At 42.6% G+C, this 24,786-nt stretch overlaps 1 protein-coding gene across 1 annotated transcript; it reads left to right on the top strand.

Annotated features, from left to right (window-relative positions):
• The first annotated feature begins 39 nt into the window (after nucleotides 1-39).
• On the top strand, nucleotides 40-24,456 carry nup133 (nucleoporin 133). Its single transcript, XM_086034517.1, has 25 exons — nucleotides 40-330; nucleotides 1,464-1,579; nucleotides 2,889-2,992; nucleotides 3,181-3,414; nucleotides 5,078-5,248; nucleotides 5,548-5,703; nucleotides 5,877-5,947; nucleotides 6,024-6,171; nucleotides 8,204-8,354; nucleotides 8,431-8,585; nucleotides 9,809-9,900; nucleotides 10,454-10,617; nucleotides 11,825-11,919; nucleotides 12,536-12,760; nucleotides 14,671-14,793; nucleotides 15,986-16,085; nucleotides 17,368-17,625; nucleotides 18,177-18,310; nucleotides 19,456-19,614; nucleotides 19,701-19,836; nucleotides 20,507-20,625; nucleotides 21,091-21,171; nucleotides 21,262-21,329; nucleotides 22,767-22,855; nucleotides 24,237-24,456. The coding sequence occupies exons 1-25, from the start codon at nucleotides 215-217 to the stop codon at nucleotides 24,371-24,373; spliced, it is 3,402 nt and encodes a 1,133-aa protein (XP_085890643.1). The 5' UTR covers nucleotides 40-214; the 3' UTR covers nucleotides 24,374-24,456.
• The last annotated feature ends 330 nt before the right edge of the window (nucleotides 24,457-24,786 follow it).

Genomic DNA, 24,786 nt, shown 5'->3' on the forward strand with positions numbered 1-24,786 from the left:
TTGAAGGGCGCAGCCGACAAATTTCGCCACGCTCCGATCTCCCACGTTCCTCGAATGCAACATTAGTCCGTGGCATGTTGATGACGTAATTTCCAAGCGACTTACGCGCGCTGTTCGGTGGCCAGAGCTGACGGCGGGGAAAGCCAAAGGAGCTATTAAGTTTGTTTAGCGAATAATTACGTTCTTCTTTGGATAACCGAGCCTCACGGCACCGATGTTTTCCCCACGTTCCGGCCCGAGTTCGGTCCGCCGGCAGCAGAACAGAACTCCGGCCAGGAGAACGTCCAGCAGCCGGCTGCTCACCCCGCGAAGGACACCTCTGTCGGCGAGGTAACGACCTCTTGCTGCACTCTAGTGTTTTGGGAAAATTTACATTATTAATATACACGTGTTTTTTAAAATCATATTTGAATCGACAAAGTATTGGAGGCTTCTGACTCGCACCGGGGAGGTTAGCATGCAGAGATATATTGATGTACAATAACAAACTTTACTGCTACCCCACTGACAAGTCAGAGCGTAGATAGAAATAATTACTGAGGTTCTCTGCATCAAGGTTTGGCCGCTTAAGCAGGGGTCGAATAACAGCTGTCTTAAAAGCTGCTGGTACAGTGCCCGAGGTGAGTGATAAGTTAATGATATTTAAAGCGAAAGTCAACCCAAGCATATTTTTTTTTCAAGAATATGTTCCCAGCAGGCCCACTAGTTGAAACACAGCATTCTGATTAATTTTGCGTTTGTGCAATATAAGTTAAGTAGCAAAATGCACTTGTTTTTAGCCATCACTGGGGTTGGCCATTTTGTCTTCTGTCGACTGAAAATGACATCACAACTGCTTACAATGACCAATCGCAGCTGACCTGTTCTCTGAATCTGAGCCGTGATTGGTCATTGTGAGCAGTTGTGATGTCATTTTCAGTCGACAAAAGACAAAATGGCCTCCCCCTGAGATGGCTAAAAAAACGAGTGGATTAACACTTATTCCACAAACGCAATATTTATCAGAAAGACCTGTTTCAACTAGTGGGCTTACATAAAACATATTCTCGAAAAAAATATGTTTGCGTTGACGTCTGCTTGAAGGAGTACAAGTGCAAATAATAAGATTCCAATGATTACTTTGGTGAAAAAGCAATGAAAAGACCTCGAAAAAGATGCAGAAAATTCGATATGTTTGTGAGGTGGGAACGCCCACTGGCCGCGCCGGCGAGTTTGACCCAGTACGTGCAGACGTCACTGACCCACTGTGGTCAGCTCAGAGCAGACAAGCTCTCTGTAAGTATTGGTCGTTCCGTTTTTGTGGTCGACTTCAGGAAAAATGCTACCGCTTTTGTCCATATGGCGCCGCTATAATAAATGAAAACGGAAAGTTCCCCATATTTGTTGTTTGGCACATTTGCATTTTTGTGTAAACCATCCTTTGTTAGATTCTTAAAAAGTCAACCTGTGTGTGTTGAGGACAGACCAACATCCAGTCGTGAGCAGAGCCACGCCACCTCCGACGGCCTCAACTATGACCTGCAAACGTTCGGCTCTTCGCTTCCTGTCAAAGTGATGGAGGCGCTGACCGTACTCAATGGTAGGGTGTGGTTTTTGTGTGGGCGTGTGTGTCGGGCGAGTGAGGCATGGGATTTGAGTCACATGACGTGACACACCTTAAGTTGCCAGTTTCAGGACTTATAACTTATCAAGGACTCCACCCGACTTTGACTTTGGGCTGAAGGATTTTAGGGAAAAAAATTGTATTGCGATTTGTCTGACTGATTTTGCGATTCTGATTTGCGATTTTCTTGAAATCAAGCTTCAGTGCAATAGTCACAATGTACTGTACAGTAACATTTACCAAACATGACACAGAATGCCATTATGCCATCAAAAACATTAAAAGCTATTACTCTAATAATGCAAGGACACTAAAGAAGTTTTCTGAGGGAGGCAGTCCTTTTTCAAATTTTTATAAATGATTCAAGTAAGTTATTACAGTACTATTTGCTGTCAAGTATAAATAGGCGTTTATGTGAAATTGTGCATCTAAAAATAAATTTTCAACCTCAAAAAATATTTAACATTTTGTACTAATGTTCTTTGTACATAAAACGTTTACAAATGTCAATATTTTCCTCGTGTTTTTGCTAGAGACTTAAATGTTTCATGCAGAGACTGAGGGCTTAGTGAGATGGCTTGAAATAAATGTCATGGTATTATTCAAATCTTTTGGTCCTAACAGTAATGGTGAGTGTAAAAATCCTAATGAGAATATCTGTGATTAGGCTGTTTAATGGATCGGATTGGGCTGATTCTACTAAAAACAATCCGATACCCATGCTGTCATTTTGGCCCGGATTGGACCCTATACCCATCCAGTGGATCGGATCGGCCCATCCCTAGTGTTTTATGCACTATAGTAGATCTGATATTGTAGTCATAAAGATTAATTCAATACTTGTTTGTCCAAAAAGACATTGGAAAAGGAGCTTGAAAAAAATAATGGCATATTAAATCGCAATTTTAAGGAAAAATATCGCAATTGGATTATTTTCCAATATGGTTTGGCCCTAGTTTTGGGACTGAAAAAAAACAAAAGGTGAATCGTGAATGTGTTAGTAAAGCTAACTAGTACTACTAAATAAACACACTGAGCGCAAAATGCTCATGAATGTACTTGTGAATGAGCAAGATTGTTGGACTTAACTTTTATGGCTTGCTCCACCCAAGAAAGTAGCTGACTTGGTGACATTTTGTGGGGACTTCACTTGATATGCTTGATTTTTATCATTTTTTTCCCCTTCCCACAGGTACTGGCCTGAAACTTGAAGACTTCCTTATGACTTTCATATTTGTCACTTATGTCCACCTGTGCGTTGCATAATGACGTCCGTGTCCTCCAGGCAAGGAGCGGATCTCGGTGAAGGTGAGCGAGAGCAGCTGGGCCTGGCTGGTTTGCGGAGACAGACTCATCATCTGGAAGATCTGCCAGACGGCCGTGGCCAAGGTACGTTTACATTTCAGTTTTTTTTTGTTTTTTTTAAATATATATAATATGATAGCAACGTTGCCGATAATGTCCATGATATGTATCGCCCACCCCTACTCACAAGGCGTTGTGACGTCAAACGTGATGTTTGAACTCAACGTTGAATGACCTGGCGGCTTCCACTGTAACGCAGTTTTGTTTTGCAGCTGTGCGTGTGCAAGGAGCTCCAGCTGCCCACCAGCCAGTACGACTACACGGCCGAACACGTGGCCGTGACGTCGGCCGGCCCGCTGGACACGGCCCCCGTGCAGGCCGTGTCCGTGCTGGCCGTGGCGGCCGAGGGCGCCGCTCGCTTGTGGCCCAGCTTGTCGCTGGAGGGCAACTACGCCGAGGCTGACCTTGACCTGGGAGACTTGTGCGCCTTTGTGGTGGCGCTCACTGTAAGCCACAACTGCTTACTACCGTCATTTTAGTCAAGTCGTAGTAAAGTCATTTGAACACAGATCAAACAGAGGATGGGTTCAATAAAAATTGAAATCTGTTAGCGCTTACTGCACTTCTTACCAAGGTTATTATACTGTAGTTAATGTCAAGAAAATGTTCTTTAAAAAAATCATAAATAAAAAAAATGAATAACTGAAACTACATCTTAAACTTATAAATCTGCCGGTACGTATAATTGTAGTGGAAATGTCCTTCATTTTTATCTTTGTCACTTAATGTCAGACATGACCTTTCGGGGTTCATTTAAATATATTTATTTCAATTCATTAGTGTACAGCGGTCTAACAGTCGTTTGGGAATTGTTGTTTTCACAATACGTTGCGACCGACTATTTGTTTTATCATCACTTGACAAATCCTCCATGTATTTAAAAAAAAAAGACCAGAGCTGGGCATTTTACTCAAAATTGAGCGTCCGTTATTCGTCATCCGTCTGCAGTGTGCGTACCCTTCCGTTGTCAGTCATTGGCCTTTTTTTTCCGGGGGGAGAATAGTACCAAACTATAGGCTGGTCCGCTTCTGATTTTAAATGGACTTCTGTTAGCGTTTCTAAACTATTTAAAAAAAAAAAAAAAAGCCCCCCTACCTAAATTAATACTAAAACAAATAAAAAATAAAATAAAACGTAGTATGTCTGGAAAAAAAGAAAACTGAATAACCTAATAAACATGCTCTAAAAACAAATGAAAACTAAGTGAATTTAGAAAACAAAAGTCCAAATGAAAAAAAAGTCACTATAATGAACTATCAAACTATTTGAACCCTTCTACATAATAGGGCCTGACCTATCACTTGGCCGACCAATTTCATCATCCGACATCTGCCCTTTTCTTTTTACCACATTACAACCTTATACAAAGATAGTGACATTTAAACAATCCCCCCAAAAACAATCTGCCTCAAAATGTGATGTAAATTTAAGCAAACACTAAAGGACAAAAACAGTCCAATATTTTGCCTGTAATTTGTATCTTTATCGTTGTAAGCGCTAAAGAACCAACAAAGCAAATATATTGTCATTATATATGTTTTTTAATGAGTCGGCGGAATAAACTGTTCAGGAATTTTATTCTGCCGATTATCGTAATCGACATCTGCCTCTAAGTATCAAATATTTATCAATGTTTTTTTTTGTTAGTAATTTTATTAGTCATTTTAATTCCGAATAGTTAGACAAATGCATTTTTATTTTATTCTTCACAATGATTAACCAGTTTCCTCAATGAATAAAAATGATACATTTAGTTTGAATTATTTTCATGTTAGTCACTTTTCAAATGTTTGTAATTGTTAATTATAATTCATCACCAATTGAATATAAAAATCAATACCGTAGTGTTTTTATTATTCAGTTTTAAATATTTGAATTAACCAATCATTACATGAAATAACGTAATAATAATGACATGAAATACCGCCCCGATTTTAAACACTTGACAACCTAGCATTCCTGGCATTAGTGCATTTATGGTTTATTATTGATGCTAGTTGCATTCTGCCCGCTTTCAGGTAACTTTCGATGAGCTTCAGACGTGCAGAAGTTCACGCCAGCGTTGTGATGGCTGACGTTTGCCCACGCCGTGTTCTTTCTTCCTGTCAGGGCGGCAGCTTCGTGGTGTCCTCGGCTAAGAGTCGCATGTTGCGCGTGGGGGCTGACCTTTCCGGAAAGCTTCAGTGCCGAGCGCTGCAACAGGGCCAGGGCGTTTTGTCGGGCATCGGGCGCCGAGTGTCCAGCCTGTTCGGCATCCTGTCGCCGCCCGCCAACGACACCGTGAGTGCTTTCATCATTCAAGGTGTTCATTATCATATGAAGAGTAGGGAAACATGCCCTGCACTAGGGCCAAACCGATGAATCGGCTCGCGCGAGCATGAAAACATGAACTTTTCTATGCCTTTATTAGTGAATGAGGGCCATTGTCATTTGCTGCCAGGGAAGTTGATAATAATCGCTAATGTGTTTTTTTTTTTTTTTGTGGGGGGGGGGATCATGTTTTATTATTATGATTTTTTTTCCAAATGGTGCGATATGTGAAGATGTGATATTTGCTGGTTGGATGGGTGCTTTTGCAGCTCCACAGCGTGCTGTGGGTGGCCGCCACCAGCTGCCTATATGCACTGACCAACTCACGCCTCAGCAAATGGGAAGTGGACGAGAGCTCGGAGCAACAGACGGTCAGCTGGGACGTCCAGCGAGCTCTGAGCGAGAGCATCGCCGATGCCATTTGGGTGAGTAGGCAGCAGAGGTGGCAGAACTGAATTGAAGGGCGTGCCCTTCAGTCTCCTCTTCAGAGTTACATCATGAAGACTGGCCACCCGTGGGCAGCATCTAATTAGAATTGAGCTCACGTGAAGGTGGTCCTTGCTATGTGCTTTACCCCACGCCTTGTTACTTCCACCAGGGCTCAGAAGGCAACTACGAGGAGATACGTGATGGCGTCAATGTGACCTTTGTGGACGTGAAGCTCAGCCAGTGAGTTGGCTCTTGGTCTTTTCGTCGTCTTCTCTTTCTCGCCTTGTCACCATCAAACAGAGCCTTGTGCTTCCAGGGTCGGGCTGGTCGTCCTGGCCGCCGCCTGGCACCCGTCCGACTCGCCCTGCCTGGTCTACTTCTGCCTGGTCACCCTGCAGGACCTCGGCGCCGCCATCTCCAACCAGTTCACCGTGGAAGTCACCAACTATAACCCGCACTTCCAGGTGAGTCTCACTAGAAATTGTTGTTGTTAGTGCATTTTTTTCCCAATGCAGTAGCATTTATTTGCATTCACACTCCATAGTTATTTATTCATTTTCATTGACTCTTGGGTTTAATTTTGCACTGTAGGTTTTCTATGTACAGTGACTGTGTATTATGATTCTCTTCCCTGTATTGTTGTTCATACTGGCAGCGATGCGGGATAACTTTGATAAGTGTAAGCTTCTTGAACACCAAATTAAGCTGTATTTGATGTCCTAATTACATGCAGTCTAGTGCAGATGACAAATGACGATGGCGGAAAAGGTGACACGATAAAATATTCGAAATATCGTCCAGCTCTACCGAGTACCGATGTCTTTTGTACTCCTGCCATACCGTATATAAGGTTTTGTTTAACTCGATGACCAAAAACCTACTTTCTTTCTGACACGGCCAGTATCAATGCCTGGTGTTGATACTCACCCATCCCGAGGAGGGCTGCACAATATATCGAAAAAATATCGACATCGCGATATTGGCCTATGCATATCGCAAAGTAATGCAATGTTCCTTGTCGAATTGAATGCTTTTATTTGAATTTGACCAGTCAGATACAGACTTAAATCCACTCCACTCTTGGGATAACATTGCGACATTGTGACATTGCGCCTATCTGACGGACCGGTCCGTCTATCTGCCTATGACGGATGTCCATTTTGTAGGCAACAAACGGGAAACATAAAAAAATAGTCGGACTAAGCATAACTGGAAGCCCATATTTATTTATGTACAGTAATCGTCTATTTTCACGGTGAGGCTTCAATGACTGCAGCAAGGTTTCCCTAACAATAATATTGTTAGATTGAGTTGTTGTTGTTTTGGGGGATAGATTTGAGTGAGGGAACAGGTGAGGGGAAGTGACATTTTCCCCATGTTAAGAGACTGAGAGGGCCGGACTAAATGCATCTCCTTTAAAGGCGGCGAGGCGCAAGGTCCCCAAAGGTACATAAAGGTCCAAAAAGGTCTTTAAAAAAAAGGTCCTTAACTCATTCACTGCCACTGACGAATTTGTCTTTTCACAGTCCGGCCATTCAATCCCAGGTACTTATTTATATTGTTTTTCATTTTTTTTTCCAAAACTTAGGGGAAAAGAGGGTCTAAAAATGTCTGGCAGTGAATGAGTTAAAGGCGCTAAAAGGAGATGCATTTAGTCCGGGCGCGGTGAGGTTTCTGTAGCAATAGTATTGTTCGATTGAGTTATTGCTTGGGGGACAGATTTGAGTGAAGAAACAGGCGAGAGAAAGTAACGTTTTCCCTATCTTATTTTTTTTTTTTAAATAACCATGAGTCAGACAATACAATACACATACTCTCAATGGGAGATGAAACATTTTTCTTTGTGCAAAAAGTCAGTAGAAAGACCAGTAGAGAGGGGGGGGGGGGAAACAGAAAACATGAACCCTTACAACATTTAAACAAAAACGAACAGCAGGGCAAATTCAATGACATTTTAAGCCATTCACAATCAGTATTCTTAATGTATGACAATTCGAAACAAATAACTCCAAACATCTTAACGTAGCTTCTGAAAGTCCATATTCAAGTCCCTCAGGGTGACAAGGAAGCAGACTAAGAAGGCCGTTATTGATCCCACAATAGGAAAATTCTCAGTATTACAGCAGCAGCAATGATATAGGTCACACAGAGACGGCGGCATAATGTAGCCGTAATGTATAACATTAGCAGCAAACATTCGGAAACAAACCTATGTAAATATACGCAGTGTCCATGTATAAACACACTTCTATACATCTAAAGTATGAAAAAAAACACCCCTGTAGTCTGTACATAGTACAGAAGAAAAATGCGCGAGTGGCAGTTTGCCGAAGTTGGTAGTCAGTCATAGGCAGACTGGCCTAAAGGCGGTTACTATTTTTTCTGACCAGACAAAAAGGCAGATGGACGGACGGCGGTAGGGTAACCCCCCCCCCCCGGCTGTAGGCGGTAGGCGATAAACGGACCGCAAATTTTGAGCTCTGCTGTTTTTCTCAGAGCGAGTCTGAGCTGCAAGCCACGCGTCTGCTGTTGCCGCCTTCTCCCGGCGCCACCGCCTTCCTCTACAACGAGGAGCTGGTCTTCGCCTGCTCCACGGGAAGCGGCAGGGCGGGCCTCCCTGACGAGAGGATCCCCTTCAACTCTTCTGGTGGGTCCCTCGACGAGACTGCGGACTTGGCCTGATGTTTTTTTGTAGGCGATTTCAGTGTGCGTGCCTTCCGTAGGTGACGGTGTGTGCGGCGGCGGCTGCTGTGCCAACCTGCCTGTCTTCTTCTCCCGGAACAGCGGTCTGGTAGCCGTGGTGGCCCGGGAGAGCGCCTCCATCCTGCCAGAGACTGTGGAGGACTCGCTTTGCTCGTCTCTGGCGGCGGCACCAGAAGTAAGTCGCCAAAAAAACGAACCCCGTGTCGCCTGCATGCTACTGTATGTCTGAATCAGCGATTCCCAACCACTGTCAAAATGAAAGCATTAACTATGGAGATTAATTGAAATTTCATAACACGCGAAAAAAAATGAACTCAGTTAACTCCGTTTTATTGACTTCCTGTAGCAGCTGACCTCTGCTCACTGTGCAGCCAAACTTAGATGAGAGTCACTGTCGCAAAGACGGACTTTGACGTAGTTTTACTTTAAAAAAGTCACTTGACGGCTCTTTGGAAAAATCCAAAATAATTTGCACACTTCACAAAGCCCAATTCAAATACCACATTAGTTGTACGTCTTTAGTGTATCGTTCAACTGTTGTATTTTACAGGAAAATAATTTGTATTCTAGGATCAAAGAAAGCTATTAGAACAGTCTTCGAATCGAAATAATATTTTTATTTTTTCTCCACATGAATTCCAAGATTTTACTCAAGTAAGGGTTCCAAGCTTCGTAAAAAATTGTAGTTGAAAAAAATGATTAATTGCGATTATGTAAAATTTGGCCATCGCGATGCGCGACAGTCACATCGTAGGACGTGCGATGTTTTAATTTTTTTTTTTCGTAGAACATGCAAACTTTTGTTGCTTCATAAAAGCAACAAGCTACTCCGTGCTCTTACACAGCCTGTCTCGCTCACCCCCTCCCTCCTGCCAATCAGTCCCCGGCCCCTCCCTCTCCACTCTCACAAGCCACTGCTCTCTGCTTTCATCCATAATCCCTGAAATAAATATGATCAAAGTACCTTTAATAATCTGGCGAGCCTCAAGCAGACGTAGCCTAGTAAGTGACATAAGGAGTCTGGTGTCAGTCGGGTTCTGTGTGTGTTTTTTTCAATATTTGTCCTATTCAATATTTGGCTACAAGGTCATCTGCGACAGTAGTACTTGTTTGTTTGTTTGTTTGTTTGTTTTCCCCACTTCACTCGAGCGGTCGCGAATCTGAAGCTCGCTCGTAACTCCAACTTTGGCTCGCACCACAAAGCAAAAAAATCGACCGAGTGACAACTCAGAACTGGGAAACCCGTTAGTTGGCTTGCGCGAAAGTCAAAGTACTGCAGTATAGACGTGCCGTCTTTGATGGGTGGTGTTCCGCGAGATTTTTCGCATGTAAAATATTTGCTTTGATGGTTGGGAAACATTGTTGATGTTAAAATGAGTCCTGGTGTTCCCATTGAAGGTGTCCATGATGGAGCAGTCCAGCCGAGCTGAGCCAGTTGCTCCAGAGGACAAACCCAAACTCCTGAAGGCAGCATTCTTGCAGTTCTGCCGGTAACCAGCAACAATAAATGACATATATTTTTACTATTTTCTTGAATGCAGTATACTGTTGGCTCTGAATAGCAAATGTATCTTCTTCTTTTTTTTTTTTTTTTTTTTTTCAAATAGAAGTTTTTAAGACTTATAAAATTCAGCCACACTTATGTGACATTAATCGTCACTGTCGGATGGAATCCTCGTACTGTCAAAATGACAACTTTTCAGGAAGTCAAACAAAAACGGCAGCTTGTTTGCCAGGCGCTGCTTCATTCGATTTGTATTATACCTAATACTGTATCGCTATTGCACACTCATGTCAACATTGATGAAGATGGTACAAACACAAAGTCCGCGCTCATGTGAAGCCCCCAATGTGCAAAAAGCCAATGATTACATTTTGCCCCACAAAATATAACATGATTCAACATTTTTTTTTTTTTGTTGAACAAAAAATATATACCGTTTAATCTAGTTTTACCTACCCAAGGGTCGAGTGAATTTTCACAAGGTAATGTTTCGGACCTCTCTAATCCAACTATATCTTATTGTCCCTCTTCCTCCTCAGCAATGACCTCCTGGACGCCCAGGCGCTTACCGACGAGCTCTTCCCGACTGGCGACGACGCGCTGGAGGGTGGCGAGCTGGACGCCATGGTGACCCAGATCAACCTGGACCTGCTGGACGATTACCCGGCCTCAGACCCCCGCTGGGCTGAGTCTGTGCCTGACGGTGAGGATCAGGAAACGCGATACCGTGACATCTGCATCCACCAACTTAAGTTTTTCCACTTATAAGATCGATCGGGGCACAGATCATGATCGGTCGATTTTCGTGAAGAATGACGTGTTTGGAATATTCGATGAAAGCCTTTTATTGCCGATCAAAACATCCGATCACCCGCAGCTCATGCGTCGCAGCCTACGGCCGTGTTGCGTCCCTCCTTCTCTGCTCGCTGCGGAGGCGCGGCTGCTACGTTCACACCAACTGCGGTGGGAGCATTTCTGGCCGCTCGTTTCAATTGGAGTCAGTGTAGGGTTAGGGACGCGGAGTGAAGCATCGAAAATCTGTCCATTCGCTCCATTCGTCGCGTGTAAAACAAGTCAACTTTTTTTGCCATTCCGCTTCGCGGCAGACAGCCACCGTCGGGCATACTACGTCACACAGCCAAACAGAGCCAGAGCTCGAAGGTCCCTCCGTACGCTGACTGCGGTGTATCACACACAGCCAAACAGAGCCACTGTAAAAACTGTGTAAAAAAAAAAAAAATCTCACTCACAAAGATCTCACTCACGCATGATCGGTATCAGTGTCATAAAGCCTGACCGGAACATCCCTAGTTATAAGCTGTCGCCTGGTCGTTTCTTTTGTTCCCTTCTCTATGTAGCAAGCCGAAATAAAATTGGAGTTTTGAGCAAGCGTCATAAACTCCATTCCTTGAGTGAAGTGAAACCATTTAGGTACTGTAAAGCACTGGCATGTGGGCAAGTAGAGCAACTGTCGCCGATGCACTTTTAGCCGTTGATTGGATGCGACAAACGGTCAAACACACAAATGAAAAATGATTGCGACCCAGAATGGACTTGATCCAAATGACCGATTTGACCACTTCTGTCAAACCTGTAGCTCCACCCACATTTAGTCCAACCCTGATCTGCGGGCAAATCTAAAAAATACTGCTTTGGTGCCCACTCTGTTCATGTGAGGGCATAAGCTTCATTCAGACTAGCCATTGTTACCCTTTTGGCGGGACATCAGGTACGATACTTCAGGGTTTTTGCTATTCGGAGCAGAGCCCCTCGTGAACAGCGGGGGAAGACTGGAAGCGTAAACTGAGGCACAAGCTTGGTCTTGGAGCAAATGAAAGTCAAGTCAAGGTGCCACTGTATTCCGTCTAAATATATCAGATTTTTTCTTTTTTTTTTTTTCCTTCTTCCAGAGAGCGTTGGGTTCCCATTGACGTCCCTCATCATCCTCCATCAGCTGGAAGACAAGATGAAGGCCCACAGCTGCTTCATGGACTTCCTGCTGCAGGTACACAAAGACCACTTCGGGTCTTCTGGACCCCTTTCACACTGAGAGTGCCGCTTGGGCCCGAGTGTACCTTTTTGCCTCTGGACTCTTTTTGTTCTAATAAACATTGTACATTTACTCATCATTTTGTTCCGTATGTGGGGGACCGAGAGCAATTTCCTTCACTTAAGCTGCGCACTTAACCCTGGACGGGGTGCGCAACAACAAATGACGCAACAGCGCTCCTGGCTCTAGTGGTAAAAACGCGGTTATGCGCTCCCGAGTTAATTCCAAGATTTTACTCAAGTAAATATCGGTTGAAAAATACGATGAATCGCTATCAATTATGGAAAGTTTTGCGATTAATTTGTTAAAAAAACGGAATCGCTTGACAGCACTAGTTTTTTTTTAAATCAATCTCGTTTTGATTGGCTTTCGACCTAGTTCACGACATAGTTTTTAACTCGGATCTCGAATGGTTCCTTCCCCGCGGAACCGCTGTTAATTTTGTCTCTATAGCACTGAACAAACACTGGCAAGAGCTCGGCGCGAAGGGGGTACACTTGGTCTTGAATTTGAACCTTGACACGGTTGTTCGGCTTTATTCTTGACTAGCTTGTGTGTCTTTCCCCATCAGGTGGGTCTCCTGGAGCGTCTTGGCTGCGTGTGGGTGCGCTCGTCCCCCATGGCCACGCGGCTGCTGCTGTGCGAGCACGCCGAGAAGCTGCAGGCAGCCATGGTGTTGAAGAGCCAGCACACCAAGCACAGCGAGCTGGTCAACCGGGCCATCGCCGCGGCACTGCACAGGAATGACATCGGCGTGCCACCCAGCCTCACCGGGGCTGACGTCTTCTTCCGGGAGGTGAGACAGGAGCAGGGTTAGTTCGAGTTTCGGAAGTTTCAGTCTAGCTCATTTTTATTCGCTTCTTGACTTGAATTGAGTTGGTTTGAATTGGTTTTCAGGGCGATTTTCTTAGTTATTATAGGTTTTGCTTTTTTCAAATAGGCTTCGTTTGTGTTATTTTTCTTCTCTGTTTTCATTTTTGTCTATTACTTGTGTGCAAGATATATTAAAAAAAACACTAAGTGTTGGATAGTAAAGAATCAACAAAAGTGTTATTTTTAAAACAACCACAAATCAAATACGGGTACTTTATAACAGTCCACAGACTTTGAAATTCAATAAGTGCAGTACATGACACTGCTTCTAAAGTTAGTTTACATCACAACCCTGATAAAGCTAGGATGCCCTGTTTGACAAGTTGCCAGCTTCTAAAGTGGATTTGTGGCTTGACTTCCTGTTGAAAAGGATATCGCCCAGTTGTACAGTGTACTATTTCTTATATCTCGCAAAAGAGGAAAGCGCTTCTTTGCTCGCATTGCATTTTGGGCTGAGTTAAGACAAAAGCAAGGGAGCCATTCCAGCCCAGAAAGTCAAACGCGCTAGCTGTTCACGATGTCTTCTGGTGGTTTTTATTGGCTGCTGCTTGAGAACGTCGCTGATGTGCGTCACGCATTGAAAGCACCACAACTCCCAGACGACTGTTCCTACAACCTTCTTCCGGCAAATATCGAAATGAATAAATACATTTTAGGCTCATGCATTAAATGAATTGCCAAAGACGTAAACAAAGTACATTTTTGCTAGAATTAGTTACTTTTAAAGAGGTGAAATTTTGTTTCAGGTATGTTTCATTTTTTGTTAAAAGCATTTTGGTTATTATTTTGTTACTAATTTATTTTATTTTTTTAATTTTAGATATTTTGTTACCAAATATTTTTTTTTAATTTTAGATATTTTGCTGATGACCCTGGGAGCTCCCTTAACTTTGTTAGAATTTTACATCAAAGATGCATATTGTCAAAAATGTACAATAATGAAAAAGATCAAAATTATGCAAATCTGAAAAAAAGTTCAACAAACATGCGTAAAGGCATTTCAACAAAGTTAAGTGTTTTAATTTATTTTATTTTTTGATGCCAATAGTTTCCTTTTTACTGAAAATGAATATCGGCTCCAAGTATCGGTTATCGGCCTCCCTGACTACACTAATAATCGGCCCTGAAAAAAACATATCGGTCTATTTCTATCGAGAAGCACGGAATTGTCTGGAGAGATGCAGAGATGCGTAGTACGAGCAAGAAGAAGCCGGTCGCCCTTCTAAAATACAATTGTCCGTTTCAGTAGTAGTTGTTCCCACAGAGCAGAGAGAATATATTCCTGTGATTGTTCTGTTCTATGTTCTGTTTGTATGCATCGCTGCCCCATGTGAAGTTTTATGACCACAGCAACGTCTATGCTAATTTCCGTTAGCCTGTTTATGGTTTTTCGCGTTGCATTTCAGCGTTTAGAGTTTTGGTCGACAAAATGATGTGGTTCGCTTGAACATTTGGGTGTTTAAATGTACAGTGTTGGTGTTTGCAGCAGTTTACAACTTGAAGCAAGATTGCCGTCTTGTACCACTCTAGTCATACAATCCCCAAGACATATTTGTCTTTTCACACTGCGGCCATTCAATCCCAGGAATTTATTTATATATTTTTTTTCTATTTTTTTTTAACATTAGGGTAAAAGAGGGTCTGAAAATGCCTGGTACTGAGTGAATTGAAGAACTGTATGAGCAAGACTTTATTTTCATTACCTCACAGTGAGGTTATACTAGAACAGTTTCTGCGGAATACTTTGAACATTGTCTTGAGTTTAAACGTGTTGAAAGAGTGTGGGACGGGTGATAACCTTTTTTTTTTTTTTTAACTATGTGTGTGTCACAGGTTTCGCAGATCTCCACCATCTTTGATTGTCTTTTGGAGGAGGAGGAGAGGAGCATGAGCGAGAACCCGGTGGACTCGGTGCAATGGGCCGAGGTGGTTCTGACCGTCAACGGCATCATCAAGGTGAGCGCCGATTGGGCGGAATAGACAATGGCTGGCTCCCAGACACTTGGGGAAATGGTCAGATTACAAAAGATTTCCTTGGTTGTTTAGGTCACGCTTGGTGGCTGCTCTGTAGGGTTGGGCATCGATAATCGGGAATCGAGTGGAACCGGGACCATCTTTTCGGTTCTCCCGGAACCGTTCAGATTTTAGAGCATCGGTGCTAATTTTCGATTCCTGATTCCTAAAAAAAAAATGAGGACCCGTCTGTCGGCCGATCCAACTCTAATTTTAAACGGCCGTCTGTCAGCGAGTCCGACTAAAGCGTTGCAAGCGTGTCGTCTATATCACTGCCGTGAGTTATATCAGAGCTCCCGCGACCGACTGTGCCGCGATAACTCCTCGAAAAAATTGTGGATATCCTCCGACGACTCACGACACCATCGCATGCATATTGTGATGCATTTCATTGGCTAAGAGATTGAGAATTGGATTTAAAAAAGAACATGAAGTATACGCTCACCCGGCTTTCGACGGAGAAATACGCAACAGCGCTCCCGGCCTCAGTGGTAGAAACACGCTTGTGCGTACCAGGCTTTAATGGGTTAAATCTTGTGGGGGCTAGGGTTGGGCATCATTTGAATTTGGGTGATTCCGATTCCGGTTCCTCGATTCGATTCCAATTCCTAACTATTCTCAATTCTTATTCTTTTTTTCTTTTTTTTTCTTTTTTTTTTTTTTCTTTCTCGGCGGGGAGTCCAACATTTGTTTTGTGAACTTTTCTACTATTTAGGAATTTTCCTTTGATTTTCTCAATGGATATTTCAATCAACTATCAAACCTATGAGCTTGAATTATCCACAAGCGAGCTTTATTTTGGAGCACCTCAAGAAAATACAATAATATAATACAGCTTATAGCGTGCTACTTAATGAACACCTATGGGCTAGCCAGGTGTGCAATTAAAAAGAAAAACGTGTGCTCGATGTGGACATTAAATATATTTCATTTGTATAATTACCAGATTCTGACTCGCTCTGAGCGTTGCGAGCATGCGTGCGCAAGCACACGAAGCCACATGCATATTGCATGGGCCATTATCGCCATATGGATATTTTTTTCCATATATTGTGCAGTCGTATCTTAAATTCATCTAAACCAGATGAGTGTAATGTGCATGTTTGTGTGCTTGTGTCTTTTTTTTTTGTTGCAGGAAATGCTTCACGCTGCGGGTCAGTACAGAGAGAGCAAAGCGTCCATGTACAGAGCGTCTGAACATGGCAACACAGACGCTGAATACATCCCGTGGACGGGTGAGTCTCGCCGCTTGGGCCAAGCGCCTCCCGAATAACATGAAGCAGTACGTCATTCCTTCTTTCCATTTTCAAGTGTCAATCAAAACGAATCAAAAACTAACCAAAATTAAAACTAACTACCGGTAAGTAATTAATGATATATTTATGTTTGTCAAGACACTGAGAATCTTCATGGTTTCTCACAAGAATTATCAGCAATGATTTAACATGGTAGGAAACAGATAAATATGCAACACTTTATTTCTAAAAATCTTAACTCATTCACTGCCATTGACAAATTGATTTGTCTTTTCACAGTCCAGCCATTCAATCCCAGGAACCTATTTCTATTTTTTTCCATTTTTTTTTGCAAAGGTTAGGGTAAAAGAGTCTGAAAATGTCTGGCAGTGAATGAGTTAAGAGAAGATGCACGTCAACTTGGGACGGCAGAAAACATTGAGAAGGTAAAGAAGTTGATCTCAAATTTATTTTCAAATGAAAGGGGGAAAAAAAAGACAAAGTCTTGAATTGAACTGGCCTTAAGCTGTTCCAGGGCCACTGCAAGTTGCCCAAAACATCGTCTTCCCCAGCAAATCCACTGTATGGCTTTAGTGAGTTAGCAAAAGTATTTGCCTCTATGCATTTGCAAAAGTATTATTTGGAACCATTTCGTCTCGTGAAATGTTGGTGTTGGTGTTAAATTCACGGGTAGTATTTTTTTGTTTGCATTTGCCTCTGCAGCTGAAAAACTGAACAGTTTCGCCATGCATCTAATAATAGTTGGTGGTGTACTTTTCCAACATTCATTATTGTGTGTGTGAATGCCAAAAGGTGGCTTTCATCACTTCAGAGTGTTTGTGCACATATTTGTTTGATTCTTGTCAGTTTGTCCTAGCGTGTGACAGTATGTGGCTAGTATGCCAGCTCATACTATTGATGAGCCTCATGAGAAGATTGCAACAATTCCTCTGCCGAATACAGTCGTTTATGTTCTATGCGTGGAGTTGATGCTTGGCTCATTATTTTTTGTTGTATGTTGTAATGAGTCAATCCCGGCAGGTTACTACCAGTGTCACTTTTCAAGGCTTAGCTGACAGCTTGGAGTATCTATAGGCAATTGCAAACATTTTTTTGGTTTTGTTTAGTTTTTTATATTGGGGGGGAAAAAACTAATGAAATAATGAGTCACTTGTTCAATGTTTGATTTTTGGTTCCCAATTGAAAATGGAAAGAAGAAACAATGCGTGGATTGATATGCCTCCTGTTCCTCACCCTGCTCCTGGCGGTCGTCCTCCCGCAGCGCTGGGCGGCGCGGGAGGCGTCCGCACGGTCATCTCCCGGCAGCACCAGCTCATCCTGCGCTCCATGTACCCCCACGCCGACTCGGAGCTGCGTAGCGCGCTGTGCGAGCAGCTGGTGGCGCTGTTGGACTTCTACCTGGGCGGCTATGTTGCCCAGCTCAACTCCCTGAAGCAGCATCAGCAGCAGGGACAAGAGCGCTACAACAGCCTGGAAATGGAGTACAGTCAGCGGCGATCCGAGCTACTGGCGCCACTACGTGAGTGAATTAACCCACGCGCTGAACACCGGGGCTGGGCGATCATGGGCAAAGTAGTAATCACCGAAACTTTCAGTCATATTGAAGTCACAATTAAAACAAACGTTTATTCATTCATTTAAAAAAAAAACAACCAAATGTTTTATTTTGATTCGACACAAAACATGAATCTGCTTTCTTGGAGGACAACAGAAATTGGTGAATATTTACTGCTGAGAGGCTGAAATTTCAAGGGTTTGGACAATTTTAAAGTAAAAAAAATAGCTAAACAACCATCAAAAATATTTGCGTCCACAGCTCGGTGGTTGGGGACCCCTGCATTAGGGGGCACGACAAAATACTTGCATGCATATGTGGTTTTTTTGGGTTTTTTTTTTTTTTAATGAATCTATCTTTTTCTCTGCCAAATATTGGCATCAACCACGCCCAGAAAAGTCCATCTCGGTCGGGCCCTAAAATCAATAATGTCATGTGATGTTATCGGGCCCGGCCTTCGTCCAGCCGTCGCAGAAGACTTGTTGACGGCCGGTGTGACTTGTGTGTTGCTTCAGTGGAGCTGGGTCAGTACCAGTGGGTGGCGGCGCTGGCTGAGAAGTACTGCGACTTTGACATCCTGGTCCAAATGTGCGAGCTGACTGACAACCAGAGCCGCTTGCAGCACTACATGAGCAAGTTTGCGGACCAGGTAGACCCATCATGCCCTCTTTGTTGGTACCCTTCCGGCCTCGTCCCTCCGTCCTTAGTCAGAAAAATCATCAACCCCTCCGACTCCACCCTTTTAAAGCGGTTCCGTCCTTAGGTCCGCCCCCACCCACCAATAAAAAAAAAAAAAAAAGAAATGAAAAAACAGAGGCTGCTAACGGCCGAGTTATTTATTTATTAATTAATTTATTTAAAGATCATTAGCTGGCTAATTTACTATTCCAACCCACTGTTGCCACGCTTCAAACGCGCCACCAGTAGTTACCCAACTGCGCGTACTTACTTCCATTGTTTTGCCAGTCGTCGTCTTGTACCAAGCAAAGCTCTCCCTCGCCCATGTGCACGAATGAAGCTGGTGCGACATTTGGATTTCAAATTTCCTGCGGTCAAACGCCAGCGCTCCTCCTTCTTCGTCTCCTTCCTTTTCTTCTCCCCTCCGTGCAGACGGAATGTGTGCAGCGCACGGCGTTCCCGCCAGGGCTCCCGATGCAAGTGTTTAGGCGGGGCGGCCATTTTGTCATTTCTGTTGACTGAAAATGACATCACAACTACCCAGGGCTCAGGTAACGACCAATCGCGGCTCACCTGTTCTCTAAAGCTGAGCCGCGATTGGTCGTGGTGAGCAGTTGCGATGTCATTTTCAGTCGACAGAAGTGACAAAATGGCCGCCCCCGGAGATGGCTAAAAACAAGTGGATTCACTCTCATTCCACAAACGCAATTTTTATCAGAAAGCCTTGCTTCAACTAGCGGGCCTGCTGGGAACAAATATGTTTGGGTTGACTTCCCCCTTTAAATGGTGCCCCCACTATATCCCAGTACATCTTGAAAAATAGTCAAGCACCCTGGTCACTAGAAAAGCAAATACTGTAAATGCCATGTTGCAATGTGCCTATACAGAAAAGAAGCTGAGGAACAAAATGGCATGAAATCAATTGCTTTCTTTGTATTCATTTTACAGTATACAAAGTACTGCTGAGAGTCATTGACTCATTCTCGAGTCCCTGGGCACTAGAGAGGGATTTTTCTACGGCGGACCTGCTTTTAGTCTCCAAATTGTCCACGTTCGAGAATAATATGTGATGAGAATGTTTATGAAGGCAAGCGCGCGTCTCCCCCCGGCTGGCAGAACTTTGCCGACTTCCTGTTCCGCTGGTACATGGAGAAAGGCAAGCGAGGAAAACTTCTGTCGCAGCCGGCCGCTCAGCACCAGCAGCTGGCCGGATTCCTGCAAGCGCACCAACACCTAAGCTGGCTGCACGACATCCACGTTCACCACTACCACACGGTGCGTCCTTCCTTCGCTTGCTTGCTTGCTTCCCTCCGTGATCTCCGTCCTCCTCCAAACAAATTCCCTTGCCGGTTGGCGCGCAGGCCCACGGGACGCTGTTCAAGCAGGCCAACGTGGAGACGCGGTACTTCGCCAAGAAGAAGACGCTGCTGGCTCTCGGCAAACTAGCGGCGCTGGCGTCCGACCTTCCGGAGGACGAGCTGGGCAAACAAGTCGACGGTAAAACCTCAGGCGTCGGTCTCCAAGGCCACGCCAGATGCCGTCCCGCAGGCCACGTGGCCTGCAAAGGAAAGCCAAGATTTGTTCCGCCTTTTCGCGCACGGGATATTCGTCCTCAGCCAAGAACGGCGGCATATTTGTGTCCTCTGTTTGGTTGACCAGCGCTCACTTTGAGTAGCAAAGCAGAAAAACATCTCTAAAATCCTCCTCAGCATCCCTGCTGAGTGTGTTGTCACATGGCGCAAACATGTATTCACCCCCCCACCTCCCCCTACAAGAAATATTTCCATTTTGATTATTCTACGTTTTTTCCCTGACAAATATTTTTCCCATTTCTTTTCTCACAAAAATATGTTTGTTTTTTTAACAATTTTTTTCCCACAAAAAAACCTTCCCACACAAATGTTTTACCTCCTCGGCTTACTTTTTTTTTTTTTCACAAAAAACACTTGTTTTTAATCAAACAAATGTATGACAAAAAACAAAAATCTCCAAAGATGATCACCACAAAAAAATCTTTCCACAAAAATTTTTTTTTCAACAAAATAAATTATGCTGTCCAATACATTGAATGGCCCGGCTGTAACGAAAGAAAATCCACTCCAAAGACACACACACACAAAGCAAAGTAATACTGTCTATTTGAAGGGCATCTTCTGTTTCTCCTCAGAAATTGTGGAGCAGGAGCGCTTCCTGCTGCACCAGGAGACGTTGCCCAGGCAGCTTCTGGAGGTCAAGCAGCAGAACCCCGATACCATGCCGCTACTCGGCGCTCACCAGCTGGTCCAGGTCAGACACCCTCAGTTGACCGCGGACACAAAACACGCCACTCAAGAGCCCCAATGTGTGGAAGGAACATTTTTACGCAATTCATTGCACTAGGCGATTGCACACTTATCTGACTAGTTATGTAAAGCCTCGATTTCTCAGTGTTTTTCCCATTTTCAGTGAAACTTGCCTATGTTCTACTGCAGATGACTCAAGAAGAAAACAAACTTTTTTTTTTTTTTCCGATGAAAGAAGAGTCTTTTGATAGGTCCCATGTCTGTATAGCCAACAAACACAATATTCTGTGGGCCTTCACAGATGGGTCAAAATCCTCCAAAATGGCTGTCACTCAAGGGCGAATGGCTGGCTGGCATTTCATGACTGAACTTGCGTGACTCATTCCAAAATCTTTTTGCATGTTTATTCGGGGACGTTTTCATTCGGCCCGACGGGGAGCCGAAAGTCAACCTGTGTTCTTGTGCGCAGCTTTACATCTGCGACGACAACCGGAGGGCCAATGAGTACGACTTCAAAAAGGCTTTGGATCTCCTCCAGTACATCAATGAGGTCACTTCCTGTCACTGTCGCGCGCGGCCGCCGCTCCCCAGGACACCTTTGACAGCATTCGCAATTTGCGTGTGCCTTGCTTTTTTTCAGCAAGACGACGACGTCAACATCCACTCGCTCAAGTGCCAAATCTTGGGAAAAGTTCTCAGGAGAGACGAGTGAGTGAGAGTGAGAGTTTTATTTGCATATTGGTCAAAAGTACAACGAAAGATATACACACAAGCATAAGAAATGTAGATTAAAAGTAATCTTTTCATTTACATTTGTAAATGTTTCTCAAAATTGATACTTTGAAAAAAAAAATTTCCACAAAAGTATCATTTCAAATTCATAAAAAATGTTTTTTCCGCAATACTTTATATTTGTTAATGTCAAAAAAATTCCAAATAGTGTACAAAAATGGCAACGTACTATTCTTTTACATTTTAAAAACCCTAAAAATGAAATAAATGTACATAGGAATAAATCGTGCGAAATAAACACACTTACAGTACAACACAATACAGCTTTATTTCTATGGCGCATTTCACAACAGCCACAGTTGTAGCAAAGCACTTTACATTACACCAACAAAATAGCCATAATGCAACAAGTGAGAGCAATAAATGAACACAAAACACCAGATGCAATAGACAGCGGAAAACGGCCGAAAAGTGTCAGTCTCAGGTCGAATCAAAAGCCAAAGAAAAGAAACGTGTTTTCAAAATGGACAGAGAGGGGCCTTGCCGAACATCCAATGGAACGTCATTCCAAAGGGAAGGACCAGCAACAGTAAGCTATTGTATACTTGTCCAATTCAAAATAAATAGAAACAAAGAAGACCATACTCAATATATTCATCAAATTTACAAGTAAGTGAAATATATTTAAAACGTCTAAGAATAAAACCACTTTTTTTAATGGGTTTTTTTTTTTTTTTTTCATGTCGAAATATGCAGTCAAACTGCCAAATCCCCAAACTAGCCATAACTTATGAATGCAAATCAGTGGCGCAGCCAGAACGTGGCTAATGGGTGGGCCTGAATATTTCTTTCGCTGAGCACAATCCCCCTTTGCCGACATCGTATATTCAAATGAAATGGCAAACTGGATAATATGAAGTTCAGATCTTCCTTAGACAACCACAATTATGCCATGCTTAATATTCAATAAAATCAAAACACAACGAAAGGCAAATTTAAAAAAAAATAAATTGAATAAGTTTTAAAAATGTTAAAATGTATATATTTTTTCATGAATCTCACTGGGTGGGTAGTCTGTCAATCTGGGTGGGCCTGTGTACATGGCTCCGCCCCTATTGCAAACATTCACCAGGTGGCAGCCAAAGTACGATTAATCTTTGAATTGTTGTCTTTTTTTTGCTCCCATATCCCAACCGAAATATGCAAAATGATGGGAGCTGAAATCAATGAATTTTTTTTTTTTTTCTTTTGAGAGAAAGTTTTGTATTGATTTTATATGACAGAAAATGCCTCGGTGGCCTTGACTCTGAATTCAAGCCCGACTAGTTGGCATTGTTCAAGCGCTCAACGTGAAATGAAGAGTGTTGAGTGACTGGCCGGCGTTGACCGACCTCCTTTCTGTCCCACCTCCAGTTGGTCGTCTGTCGACGGCAACGACGACCCGCTGCAGGCCGCCAAGGACAGCGTCTTTGTCAAGATCCTCGCCATGCTGGCTCAGGAAGGTGAGTCCCAATTTTGCTGCGCACGGCTTTTTTTTTTCTAGCACGCGCAAGACCTTGTTTTTTGTGTAAAACGTTCAAGGTGGGACATATTGCCATGCATGGAGAATTTTCATGCAATCATGCTATTGTCGTTCTATTGGACACGCTGTCCAAACAAAACGTTGCTGTATCATATCGTGTCTTATGAAACATGAATATGTTGAATGTGCATACAATTTTATTTCGAAAATGTACAAATAAGTCATCTTTTACAAAAATATCTTGCTGAATAATTCCATCCAAATATTATATAATTATAATACTAATAATAAATTACTATACACTAAACATTTTTTAAGATAAACAAGTCAATATAAAATACAATTAAAATGTAAATATGTCCAATAAGTTATGTTTTCAAAAAGATTTAACAGAAAAGCACAAATATAGATCAAATAGAGAAAACTGTTTACCCTTTTAAAAGAAAACTAGAAGAAAATACACATGAAATAGGTATTTAAAAAAAACAATTTTGACGTTTAAAAAAATAGGTGGACAAAATATAATTCAAAATATTGACATCAGATTCATATTTTGATTCATTTCAAAATGGTTATGCATACAAATATATGTTAAATAAATAATTAAAGCAGTCATTTGTCCAAAAAAAAACCACTTACTTACCGTTTTCATAAGTATATGTATATATTTTTTGAATTGACCACTAAAAACTTTCATCAAAACCATCTATAAATATAATAAACATTGACTAAATGATTCCGAATCTTTATTTACTCGAGTATATATATATATATTTAAAAAAGATTATGACATCATATTATAATCAAATCAAATTTTATTTATATAGCACTTTTCACACACAGGATGCAACTCAAAGTGCTGCACATTAAAAACCTCAAAATACAGCATGAAAAGACAACCCGCAGTATACACAAAGAGACATACACAAGCACACCTGCACTCACTCACTCACTCACTCTCACACACACACACACACCCCCACACACACACAAAAGCACACACATCTAACCTTGAAAAGAGACATGATGGCAGGGCACAGAGAAACCATATGGGAAGAGAGGGATGACAGTCCACGGCCACGGGTAGCACCACCACCTCAGAGACCCCCCCGGGCCGGAAACTTAATCACGAAATACAAAATGTAATGCAGTATATCCAAATGATCTTTTCAGTTGCATTTTTCTGGTTTTCATAGCCAAACCAAATGATAGCATTTCAAAGTCTCGCGTGCCGTTTGCGTGTTTTGTCTCCGCCAACTTCCGGCAATCGATTGTTGAATCGTTTTCGCTGGAAAAGCGTTGTCCGCGCCGCCTGTACTGTCCCGCGGTGACGGCTTGTAATGCGTCTGCTGATGCCGCAGGTGTTCGGCTGCAGACGTACCTGCCGGAGGTCAAGGAGCTGCTGGAGCTGGACGAGCTGAGCGCTCTCCAATCCAAACCGTACTTTGAGTTTGTGTTGCGAGCAAATTACGAACATTACCTGCAGGCGCAGATGTGAATGTCCAGCTCGAGATTTGCTCCACTTGTTTGTTTTTTTATATCTCTCTCTCAAAAAAACTAATAAAAATGGTGACAATGTAACATCTGGAAGTGTGCTTGCTTGTCTTTTGGCCACACTGGATACTTTAGGACACAGGTCAGTGTAAAAAGGTCTTCAGTATCCTCAGAATTGACATTTTATCCTTTAAATCTGTCTCTCCAACGAAGACATTAACCCTTGTATAATTTGTGTATGTATACTGTAAATGTGTGTGTGTGTATATATATATATATATATATATATATATATATATATATATATATATATATATATATATATATAAATATATATATAGATATATATAGATATATATACATGCATACACATCCATATATGTGCAGGAAATCCTCATTTTACAAACGAGTTCCGTT

This window comes from Filicampus tigris, chromosome 6 (assembly GCF_054856515.1).
Source record: "Filicampus tigris isolate MCC_2025a chromosome 6, RoL_Ftig_1.0, whole genome shotgun sequence".
In the NCBI taxonomy this organism is placed as follows: domain Eukaryota; kingdom Metazoa; phylum Chordata; class Actinopteri; order Syngnathiformes; family Syngnathidae; genus Filicampus; species Filicampus tigris.